A 12,049-nucleotide genomic window follows, 5' to 3' on the forward strand; every position below is an offset into this window, starting at 1 on the left:
TTGGGGGTGGGGTGGGGTGGAGAGATGGCTTGACAGTTAAGGACGCTCTTGCAGAAGCCCCGGGTTCCATTCCCAGGACCCACAACTCACAACTATCTGTAATCCAGTTCCAGAGAAGCTGACACCCTCTTCTGGCCTCCTCAGGCACTGCATGAAGGTGTTGGCACGCACACACACATGCAGGCAAAACAGCTATGCACATGAAGTGAAAAATTAATCTTTAAAGGGAAAAGTGAAAGAAAGACAGGTGGTCGGAGCAGGCGTGAGGGAGAGTGGGGTGAGACGTAATGGTGCAGGGGTGGACTCGAGTTCTAGAGACGCTGCGGCCACTTGAGCGGTTGGTCTCCGGTGGTCCCTATAGTGCTTAGCACATGGCCAGGTGACATCTTCTTAGCGGGGTGGAGGGGCTGTGGCTATCACAGGGTGAGTGTGTAAGTAACTCCTCTCCTGCAGCCCTGGCCCCCGACTTCAGGCAGAACCCTGTGAGACGGCTGATCCCCGCAGCCCGCGGGGGAGAGATCAGCATCCCTTGCCAGCCTCGTGCAGCCCCGAAGGCTACAATACTTTGGAGCAAGGGCACTGAGATTTTGGGGAACAGTACCAGGTAGGTTCTGTGTGCCACCGCTGAGGTGGCTTCTTGGAGGCCAGTCCCCTTCCCGTAGCCACCAGTGTGTCTATCCTGGGTTGACTAGATCTTTTGTGTCCTTGCTGCAGAGTGACCGTCACTTCAGATGGCACCTTGATTATCAGGAACATCAGTCGATCGGATGAAGGCAAATACACCTGCTTTGCTGAGAATTTCATGGGCAAAGCTAACAGTACCGGGATCCTGTCCGTGCGCGGTAAGGACTGTGTTCTGTTCAGACCCGGGGTCAGCAGCTGGGTTGCTGTTCTGTCAGCCTGTCTGCTCCTGGCACCATATACTTCTGCTTCCAAGGCTACCTCAGAACTTAGTGTCTCTTGGGACCACCCCTGGCCAGCCTCCAGAATCTGGCTGCTCATGAATTTTCTTCTTGGGGTACAGGAAGGAGCCTCTCCCTCGCCTGGGACGTTTCCATCTTTTACACCAAAGAGCCTTGTTTTGTTGTGGCTGTTTTGCTTTGTAGATGCAACCAAGATCACTCTAGCTCCTTCGAGTGCTGACATCAACGTGGGTGATAACCTCACCCTGCAATGCCATGCCTCCCACGACCCCACCATGGACCTCACATTCACCTGGACCCTGGATGACTTTCCCATTGACTTTGATAAGCCTGGAGGTCACTACCGGAGGGCCAGTGTGGTAAGGCCAGAGGTCTTATAACTCTCCCTTCTTCCAGATAAGACAGGGGACCTGAGATAGCCTCAGCAATCACCACCTTCAAGCCCTCCAAAGTCCTTGCTAACCCCCGAGGCGGTTCCCAGTAAGCCCATCCTAGGATTGACAGCCACCTTTCCTAAATCTACCCAATGCCCATTCTAAGTTAGAATCAAGCTTTAGCATTCTGAGTGCCCCAGAAGGTCCTTCCTGCTACTGTCCCTCTTCCCCAGTGCAAATGCCCTCATTAACTTGGTCCATGCACACTGTCTTGTGTGACACACTTTGTTGTTCAGTGGCACCAAGTAGATTCTTCCCCTTGAACAGATCAGGAAACCGGGGCACAGAGGGCATAGATGTCATGCAGCCAGAGAAACGGGGTTCTGTATATACTAATCAGGGCTTCTTCTTGACTCATCACACCTTGCTGTTCCCTGTGCACAGAAGGAAACTATTGGGGACCTGACTATCCTGAATGCCCAGCTACGTCATGGAGGGAAGTACTTGTGCATGGCCCAGACAGTGGTGGACGGTGCATCCAAGGAGGCCACAGTCCTGGTCCGAGGTGATGGGAGTCAGCCACCCCAGTTCCCCGAGAGGCTCTAGGCTACTTGACTCCCCCCACCTCCCTTCCCTCCCTGCAGGCTGACGGAAGCCACAGAGATGGACACGTCTGTTGAGTTCCTATGTGGTTCTTCGTAGGTCCTAGATGAGTAGAATGTTCCTTCTGAAGCCATACTCAAGAGAGACAATGTCCCCCAAATGCCCCCCAAGACTCTGCTGAGCCCGAGTTCCAGATTCAGTGCTGGGAAATCTATACATCCCCTTAGGGACAGCCTCTAAGGCTGAGACATATCACTACCCACTGTTCTACCCTGTCCCTACCCTCTGGCTTCCTACCCAATCTTTCCTGCCCTCTGAGGCTCCGTCTAGATATCGAGCCAGTCCAAGATGGGTCTGGAAAACACCGACTCAAATCGGGAGCTGCCCACTTCTGATCCAGTGTACTCTGATTCTTGGGACAGGTCCCCCAGGTCCCCCAGGGGGTGTGGTGGTGAGAGACATTGGAGACACCACCGTCCAGGTTAGCTGGAGTCGTGGCTTTGACAACCACAGCCCCATTGCCAAGTACACGCTGCAAGCTCGCACTCCGCCTGCCGGGAAGTGGAAGCAGGTTCGGACCAGTAAGTGTGAGGCCCCGCCTGGGTCAGTACTGATAAAGCCCCCACTGTGTGCACAGCTGGAGACAGGGTCAGGGGGTCAACAGCTGAGCCGAAGGCTTCAAAGAGAATTAAATGTTGCTCGCTCTCTCTCCAGGGAGCACCTAGGCAGGCAGGGAAGCAGTCATAGCCAGCAGGAAAGTAAGGAGAGGACCGGAGGAGGCACTTGTGCCTTTGAAGCCTTCCAAGGACTGTTGCTGGAGATGGCCAGCATGCTCGATGTGTGTGGAGTGAGGGGCACACAGCATTGGCAAAGGCCCTGAGGCATCAGAGCTCAGGAGCTTTTCAGTCAGAGTAATTGAAGGCTTAGCGTATGGTGGTACCAAGATGAAGGCAGGATACAAAGATCACACAGGCCCAGAAGAACCTGCCCTCATCCCAGCAATAAATGGGTGCTAAGCCACTGACCCCTGGGGCCTTGCAGATCCTGTGAACATCGAGGGCAATGCCGAGACTGCCCAGGTTCTGGGCCTCATGCCTTGGATGGACTATGAGTTTCGAGTTTCAGCCAGCAACATCTTGGGCACTGGGGAGCCCAGCGGACCATCCAGCCGAATCCGGACCAAGGAAGCAGGTGAGTTTCTGGGGTTCTAAAGGAAACTCTCTCGGCAAAGCGTGCCCTAGCGGGAGCTGGAACAAAGCCCCAATTCGCTTACCAGTCCTGGACTCCGATGTGAAGTGAGAGGCAAGGCTGCTGCATGGACAAACTGCCCGATCCAAACCCCTTGCTGAAACACGCGTCTGCTCTGTAGTCATGTTTCAGCTTCCCGCTGATTTGAACAAGGTCAGAAAGGCCACCTGGGGAAAGCCTGATCTTAAACCTAGGACAAGAACCTTGAGCCATTTTTAAATGTACACCACCTGCAGAAATCAGCTAATGAGGAAGGTGTCTTGTGAGCACGTGTACTCTTCTGTGGGCGTGTACACACATGTGCTGTATAGGGAGCTAGAGAAGCAGCCAGATGCCAGGCCCTTTTTAGCTGCTATCTGTGGAGTGGAAGGGATAATAATCTGTCTGGGACCCTCAGTGAAAGTGCATGTGTGTTAGAGCCCAGATAGGGAAGAGTGTGAGGAGAGAACCAGGAAGGGAGACAGACATGGGCTGCCATCTGCCCAGTCACCTGCTACACTCCCACCATTCCCAGGGGAGGCCTTGGGATCACAAGATAGCATCATGGTCAGGACCCTGTCCCCCTCCTTCCATCTGGCCAGACCTGTGCTTGTGTATGGTGGAGGGTCTATCTCCATGTATCCCTTAAACATGCTCTCCTACCTGTTCCAGGCTGGCTCTCCATGCTCTGGAAGCACTCAACGCTTTTATCCACCATCTGTCTAGAGTAGGAAATTCCAGAGGGCATGCTTTCTGACTGAACTTCTTGGGGATGTGGGGTGAGAGAAGTCTCTTTGATTCTGGCATCTCAGAAACGGACGGATGCAGGACAATGCAAAGGGACAAGAATGATCCTTAAGATCCTAAGAGTGGAGATCACAGTCTAGCTGGGCTGTGTCTTAGCTGTATGAACTTGGACAAGTTGCTTAACTGCTGTGGACCTCAGGCTTTCTGTCTTGGAAATGTGTTCCTCAGAGGGTCAAATGCAAAGCTACATAATCACCGTGTAGAGGCCTCTGCACACAGGGTGCTCTGCAGAGATACTTAGGACCCAGCCCTCTGAGCTGATGGAGGCATCCTTGTGCTCATCTTTAATATGAAAGATAGGGAGATTAAATCTACCACCAGAGAGGAGAGAGAGAGAGAGAGAGAGAGAGAGAGAGAGAGAGAGAGAGAGAGAGAGAGAGAGAATGAGAGAATAGTAATAAAATACTTTGGAGTTTCCCCTAACAAAACTGGTTGGGTTTTGTTGTTTGCATTAACTATAGTTCCAAGTCCTTTATCCCCATCAACTTAAGCAAGCTGGAGTTGGTCTCCGGTTTAGCAAAGCCAACAGGGCTGAGGGGGACATACAAGAGTAGCCACCACATGGTGACTGGCCACTCATTTAAATTCTCCTCATTTCAACCTTGACAGAGACATTGTTATCATTGTATGGAGAGGAGAAAGGTTAAGTAGCTTGCCCAAGAAAGCACAGCAAAGATGGGAATTGTTCTCAGGCTCGCCTGACTCTGAACCCATGCCCAATAGGACTATGGGAAGACAAATAGTGATGTCCCATCTAAGATGCTCTCCAGGCCACCGGCTGGGGGCTTTCTCCCCTAACCGCCCACTCACATGACACATCTGTGTTCCTTGGCCCTAACAGTCCCCTCGGTGGCACCATCAGGACTCAGCGGAGGGGGTGGAGCCCCTGGCGAGCTCACCATCAACTGGACTGTAAGTGGGCGGGGACAGAGATGCAGGCAGGTGTCTCGCCTCTCAGGAGTTATGCCCCGTCCCCCTTCCTAGTTCGTCCCCAGACACAGTGGCAGCAAACCGAAAGGACCTCTGAAGTCTTACTCGGAAGCAGGCAGCATCCCCCCCCCTCTTCTCCCCATGCACCTGTAGCCTCTCACTAAACCCTTGAGAAGGCACAAGCATCCCAGGGCCACTCCTCCTCCGGGTGAAGACTGGGCGGAGCCACATGGATGGGCAGGGACACGTACCCTCGACCCCCTGGCCCATACCATGCTCTTGCCCTTAGCCCATGTCACGGGAGTACCAGAATGGAGATGGCTTCGGCTACCTGCTGTCCTTCCGCAGGCAAGGCAGCTCCAGTTGGCAGACTGCCCGAGTGCCTGGGGCTGATGCCCAGTACTTCGTCTACAGCAACGACAGCATCCATCCCTACACGCCTTTTGAGGTCAAGATCCGAAGCTACAATCGCCAGGGGGATGGGCCGGAGAGCCTCACTGCACTAGTGTACTCAGCAGAGGAAGGTGGGCTGGTGGGCCCGGGGCCTGGCCCACCTTGACTGCCCGGCCCAGGGAAGGAGAAGGGATGCCCTATGGGAGGAGAAGCAAGTGTAGGGTATGCTTGGAGTCCCCCGGGCTTTGCCCTGAGCACTGATCTTCATCGGGGGCCCTGGGATTCCCCCACATCCTAAGCAGATGCAGTCCTAGTCAGGGCCACTTCGTGGGACACGAAGGTGTCTCGGGAATGTATGCCCATTCTCTATCGGTCCCCAGAGCCCAGGGTGGCCCCTGCCAAGGTCTGGGCCAAGGGGTCCTCATCCTCAGAGATGAATGTGAGCTGGGAGCCCGTGCAGCAAGACACAAATGGCATTCTCCTGGGGTATGAGGTGAGCATCATCAAAGGGGGCTGCAAAGAGGCAAGGCTGGGCATTCCAGAGGAGGTGGGAACATCTGGCAGCTCACTAGTCATTCCTCCTGGGATCCCTAACCCCTCACCACGAGGATCATCTCCCCACTAGCCACCTACTTCCTCCTTCATCCCATATATTGGACACCTCCCTTGGACTAGACACTGTTGCGTACCCACAGATGCAGGGGCTTGTAGCCACGTGACCCTGCTTGCAGATGATCAAACTAGTCTACCGCAGGACCAGCCCTGGTGGGAGAGAAGCATGGGGACTGGGTAGCCAAAAGCTTTGCCATACACTTTAGCATATCCTGCCCCTCTTAGATTCGCTACTGGAAAGCCGGAGACAAAGAAGCAGCCGCTGACCGAGTGAGGACCGCGGGGCTAGACACCAGTGCCCGAGTCACTGGCTTGAACCCCAACACCAAGTACCACGTGACTGTGAGGGCTTACAACTGGGCCGGTACGGACCAGCTAGCCCGTCAGCCGATGCCATGACCATGAAGCCCCGTGAGTGTCTGCCAGGGATAAGGGAAGGCATGGGTCATGGGGTAGGGCTTGTAGGGCCTTTGTTTATCTAGTAAGACACTCACTATTCCTGCCACATGGTCTGCCCCAGGCAGACGCAGGTCAGAGGACCTACTGAAATATGGAAGTGGAGGAGGCATAGCTCCTGAGACATCTTTCCCTTTTTCATCTTCTGGATTTTCATGGTGACAGACGGTTCTGAGAATTCCTGCTATATGGGCAGGCACCGGAAAGGGGCTGGCTGGTGGTAAGGGGTGGACATGGAAGCATATGGCAGTGTCTCACGTCTCCCCCCTCCTCCGGCAGCTCCACGGCGACCTCCTGGCAACATCTCCTGGACTTTCTCAAGCTCCAGCCTCAGCCTTAAGTGGGACCCTGTGGTGCCTCTCCGAAACGAATCCACAGTCACCGGCTACAAGGTGAGAAAGGAACACAGGTCTGCCATCGGGAGACACTGCTCCCCTCTCCCCAGTGGTCACAGAGACCCGCAGTCCCTAGCAAGACGGATCTGAGAAACTGGAGCGTGGCATTTGGGGCTGGGAGAGACATGAAGCCCAGGGGCTCCGGGTAGAGGCTATAAAAATAGGTACATGGTTCAGCTGCAGAACGGGAAGGGCGGTGATGGGCTAGGAGTCCGATGTGAGTTTTTAGCTCCGTGCCCACTTGCCTCCCACCAATGAGAAGCCCACACAATGGGAAATTGAAGGAAGCAAAAAGGCAAAACCTCGAGGGTCCAGGAAGCTGTACCTGCAAACTTCTATCCCGCAGATGCTGTATCAGAATGACTTACACCCAACTCCTACACTCCACCTCACCAGCAAGAACTGGATAGAAATCCCAGTGCCTGAAGACACTGGCTACGCCCTGGTACAGATTCGAACCACAGGGCCAGGAGGGGATGGGATCCCTGCAGAAGTCCACATCGTGAGAAATGGAGGTACTGCCTCTCCCCTCCCCCTCTCCACCCCTAGCAGCACTGGTCCCCAGATACTGGTGAAGGGATTGTCCCCAGGAGCCACCTCTGACCTAGACCTCCAAGGAGAAAGGAGAAGGCAAGCAAGAATGAACAGTTCCCATGTCATTGTCCCTCCCCCCCCCCAGAACCACCCCAGGGCGCGGAAGGAAGTGCAACCTCTTTTATGGAAACGCAAGGGGCTGGAGACCAGGAGCAAAGGCCCTAGCCAGTGCTGTATGAGCAAGGCCAAGAGCACCAGCGGCGGTTCAGCTCTTCCCCTCGGCACACCCCTCAAGAGAGCTCTCAGCCTCAGCCTTGCTGCTAGGGTAGGGCTGGGTGGGTGGGGCTCCAGCCACACACTTTTCCCTGCTGGTTTCAGGCACAAGCATGATGGTGGAGAACGCAGCAGTCCGGCCCACCCATCCTGGCCCCATGTTCTCCTGTGTGGTGATTCTGATGCTCATCGGCTGCCGGAAGCTCTGATCTTACCACTGCCTGCCACACCCAAGCTGGATATCTACCCTACCGGACACAGCCGCTGGCCACAGCCCCCCTCCAGCGCCAAGGTGGCCCAACACTGTGCCTGAGGGTGGTTGGCTTAGGCACCTTCTCCCAACAGTACCCTTTATGTAGGAGGTAGGATATTTCTATTCTGCCACAGGATGGAAACCACGCAAGGAATGTCTCTTTGAACCCGGAGGCACTGGGCAGTGACTTCCATGATAATGCTAGGCCCAAAGCCTAGACCCCTCGGGGTCCTGGATGGAAAGGAACAGGTCTTTGGGCAGAAGGCGTTTAATGCACATCTTCAGATCAGAGCCCCAGGCCCAGCAGGAACCCAGGCAGCAGTGGGCCGAAAGCATGGGCTGTCAGTTTCTCTCTAGGAGACAGAGGGGCCTCTTCCAGTCCTCACTGGAGGTGCAGCTCAGCTGCTCCCAGCCTGGTCTCCCATGGCTCCCAGCCTGGTCTCCCATGGCTCCCTGGCAGTCCTTCCTGCTTGGTAGCCAATGAACCTCTGGGGAGCGGGGCTCAAGGGGCTGAGAGGCCACAGCACCTGATGGAAAGAGCACCGGCCCGGGCCCAAGGCCTGTTCACCAGGCAGGTGGCATTGCCCTCTCAGCCAACACTGCCAACCCAACCCTGTCGCCCTCCAGACTGAGTGACAGAGCGACAGAGCTAGGTGACTAAAGGGCTTGCCTTGAGGAGCTGCCTTGCCCCATTGAGACGCCTCCTTCGTGGCCCCTCCAGGGTATGGGCGGGAGATGCCCAGCTGAACGCCACTCTCTTCCCTTCAGCTCGCTATAGACCAGTTGCTGCCTCCACCTCCCACAACTGCAGGCCCTGGAAACCAACCTTCAACACAGCGTCCATTCCCTCCCTGCCCTGGGATGGAAAGGCCTCTGAGGAGGGCCAGCATCAATGTGGCCCTGCCTGCTTCCAGGAATACCCTCCATTATCTGGCCACATCTGCTCCCCAAACTGCCTCGACTACTCTCTTGATTCCCCGGAAGAAAAGAGGGTTAATAAAGGGGGGCAGCCCACCTTGAGTTCGGGGTACATTACCAGTGACAGACCAGACTATCAGAACTGAAGAGGCCTTATATAGCTTGACTGACCCATACCCTGCACTTAACAGACGAGGAAAATGGAGGTCCAGAGAGGGTTAGGGACTTCCTAGGGTCACATGGCCTGCAAGTGACAAGGCTTGGCCAAGCATCAGAGTCTTCCACCTGCCTGTGGGAAGCTCTACGGAGGAAGGAGGTATGGTACTGAGTTGTCACAGCCTGGTCACTAAGGTGGCTGAGGCCTCTGGAGGATGAGCCTCCTGCTTCAAGAGGTTCCGGCTGATGAGAAGATCAGCATGGATGTACCCAATCCAGGCAGATTCCAGGAGCCATCGGCCACGAGGCAGGTTTCTGCTGGGAACTCGGCAAGTGGCACTGGCTGGAAGCCGCTCAGGCCCTCATCTTTGCTCCAAGAAAAGAGGCCAAAGCAGGGACAGAGTTCCCGAGACCAGGACCCTGAGGCAGCAGGACCAGGAACCCCCAGTGTCCACGCCCTAGGCCTCCAGGATGAGCAGGGCAGGCGCCTCGAGAAGTACCTGCCCTGCTGTTCCATGGCCCGTCTCTGTAGTTTACAGTTAGAGCTCTATTTTGTTATGGTTTTTTAAACTTTAAGCCCTGCTCTGTTTTCCTGGGCAGGTTTCTGTTAGTATTTACCCACTACACTTTTTTAAAGATGTACCCTCGCACACCTTCCCCCTACCTCCCCCAAACCTCCCCCTGGATAGGGACTGCTTTCCTGGAGCTGATCAAATCCCCTTCTCCTGTTCTCAGCATCTCACATACAAGGGTGCTAGAGGATCAGCCATGTGATCATTCTCCCTCACCAGGACCCCAAAGTTAGTCTAGCACCCCTCTCCACCCCATGCTGGCTAGGGCCTAGCCCTGGAAAGCCCCAGCTAGTCCTAGAAAGGGGCAACTGAAAGAAACCTTCCAAGGTTTACCAATTTCTCACTGCCTTGGGCTGCAGGAGGGGTGCTGGAGAAATGGGTATCTAGGGTGAGCTGGTTTGGCACTGGACCTAGCTAGGGAGGTGGAAGGCTGCAACCCCTAAGCATTTCTTCTAATAAGGTCCATGAAAAGCAGGCAAGCTGCTAGAGACCCCAGAAGAGGAAAACCTTAGCCCTGTGCAGGTAGAATTTGTTTGGGAGGATGTGGAGCTGTACCAGCAGCCTGAGGCTTCGAGTGGTAGAGTGTTAGCTACGGCGTAGTAAGGCCACAGGTGACTCACCAACACGTGAGCAAATGAACGGGACAGACTCCCGCTGAGGAAACTTGGCTTGGAAAAGAGGGCTAGATTAAATGGCTTCTCAGAGACCCTTCCTGGCCAAGCGTCCTCCTGACTTTTACAGGCTGGGGAAGCTGATGGGCCGGCTCCTGCTATGGTCAGGGCTGCTAGAGATTCCATCCATTCACTCTAAACCACACGAGGTAAAAGGGACAGCCATAAACAAGTACTCTGGCTGGGCTTAGCAGGCATGAGTGTCCTAAGGGCTAGGGACAGAGCTGCCTGCAGATAACTCTTGAGGGCCCGGGAGGTGCTCTCTGTTCTGTCCATACAAGGACTCAGGCCACCACTGAGCTATCTGTTCCTTGCCATCTGATGGTACAGAGGAGAGTGGGTTTTGATGTCCAGAGCAGCAGGTGACCCCAACAGTAGGGGAGCAGTGAGGTTACAGGGCAGGGATGAGAGTCTTAACAAAAAACAGAAGAGGATGAAGTCAAGGTCAGAAAAGCCTCACGCAATGAGGGAGGGGCTTCTTCTGAGTAAGCTTTGAGGAATTTGAGTGTTCTTTCAGGATCTTGGATGGGTGAAGTCCTGACTCAAGGGGCAGGGGGTGCTGAGTCCTGGAGCTGAGATCTCAAGAATCAAAATGCCTAACACAGGAAAGAAAGCCTTAGAGGTGCCACCTGCTCTGATCCCTACAGCTTAGAAAAGCCATCGAAGGGAAAGGTCCACCACAGAGCAGTCCTTACAAACCAGTGCCTTCCCCGTGGGCACTGCCTCTCTGCAGTCCCCAAAGCCATCCTCGCCTGTGCTCTGGCCAAGAGCTCAGTGTGGCTGGTGAGGCTCCCCCCGCCCCCACATGCCTTTCCCAGCAACAGAGGCTCCTTTTCTTTTCCTAGTGTCCAATAGCCAATAGGGCTCCTGTATGTCAGAGGGACAGGAGTCCTGGTACCTGTTACTAGTTCAAGTGTGGTGTTCTGTCTTGCTGAGACCAAACCTAGCGAGGGGACCTCCAGGTGGAATTAGGGGACCCTAAAGGACTTGAAGCAGCTCACTGGGAACAGTGCTGGCAGCTGGGGGTGGGGTGGTACCTCTTGACCCTGGTACATTCATATGGTCACAGGCTTTGGGGAAAGCAGGGCATTAAAGAAAGCCTGGAGAGGAACGGGATGGGTCGAGACAGCTCTGTCCAGAGCCCCGGGCAGCTTCAGAGGCCTACGGCCTGTAATTTCTTTAGAGGAGACTCAACCTGCCTCGGCACCGGATACCTCCAACTTAGCCCCCATTCCAGAGTCTGCACAGCTCTGAACTTGGGGCTTCTTTGGATCACTGATGACAGTTCCTGTTCAAATGCAGCCCCTCCACCCCAGCCCACTGTCCTCATTCTTGTACTATTTATTGACTCTGGTAGCAAGCAGTTCTTAAATAAAGATGTTTTCTCAACCTGCCCAGGCAGCTGCGGTCCTCATCACCTCATTAAAGCGTGCCTCCTAGGCCTGTTCTGCAACCAGGTCGTCCACCCATCACACGGCCAACTCTGAGGAAGCTGTACAGACTGCTTCCTCCAACCCGAGGGGAGACAGGCCAGGCGGCTTGCAGGCGGGCAACAGCAGAGCCCAACTGGCATTCGGCTAACCTGAGCAGGTTTTACCTAACTAACGGTGGTCAGCATACTGGGAGAAAAGAGCCCCTTCAGGTCCCCTGACTTCAATACATTGGAAGTGTTGACTCTCTTGTCCCAAAGGAAAGTCCCCTCCATGAGGAGATTAATGACCCCAACTGGTAAGGAGGCTACTGTTGCCTCCACTGTTTGATCAGAGTGACCCAAAGAGGGGAGCTCCTAGTTTTCAGGTTTGACACTCACATGATGAACATATCAGACTTCCATTACATACAGGGACACACTCAGGCAGTCCTGGTTTGATTTTCAGTGTCAAGTGAGTAGGATGCCATGCAGTGTCCCAGTTTGAGGAAGTAAAGGAAGGAAATCAAGACCCCTCTACTCA

General features: G+C 54.7%; 1 protein-coding gene across 1 annotated transcript in view; it reads left to right on the forward strand.

Moving 5' to 3' along the window:
* Positions 1–11,498, forward strand: part of Cntn2 (contactin 2) — a 28,932-nt gene extending 17,434 nt beyond the window's left edge. The window contains 14 exon segments of the mRNA XM_028876543.2: positions 454–604; positions 715–842; positions 1,107–1,282; positions 1,742–1,862; positions 2,323–2,481; positions 2,942–3,091; positions 4,776–4,846; positions 5,154–5,388; positions 5,638–5,750; positions 6,095–6,233; positions 6,236–6,280; positions 6,605–6,717; positions 7,067–7,235; positions 7,633–11,498. Of these exon segments, the coding sequence (XP_028732376.1) occupies positions 454–604; positions 715–842; positions 1,107–1,282; positions 1,742–1,862; positions 2,323–2,481; positions 2,942–3,091; positions 4,776–4,846; positions 5,154–5,388; positions 5,638–5,750; positions 6,095–6,233; positions 6,236–6,280; positions 6,605–6,717; positions 7,067–7,235; positions 7,633–7,736 (1,874 nt within the window). The 3' untranslated portion in view covers positions 7,737–11,498.
* Positions 11,499–12,049: the final 551 nt, after the last annotated feature.

The sequence above is a fragment of the Peromyscus leucopus genome, chromosome 15, assembly GCF_004664715.2.
Source record: "Peromyscus leucopus breed LL Stock chromosome 15, UCI_PerLeu_2.1, whole genome shotgun sequence".
In the NCBI taxonomy this organism is placed as follows: Eukaryota; Metazoa; Chordata; class Mammalia; order Rodentia; family Cricetidae; genus Peromyscus; species Peromyscus leucopus.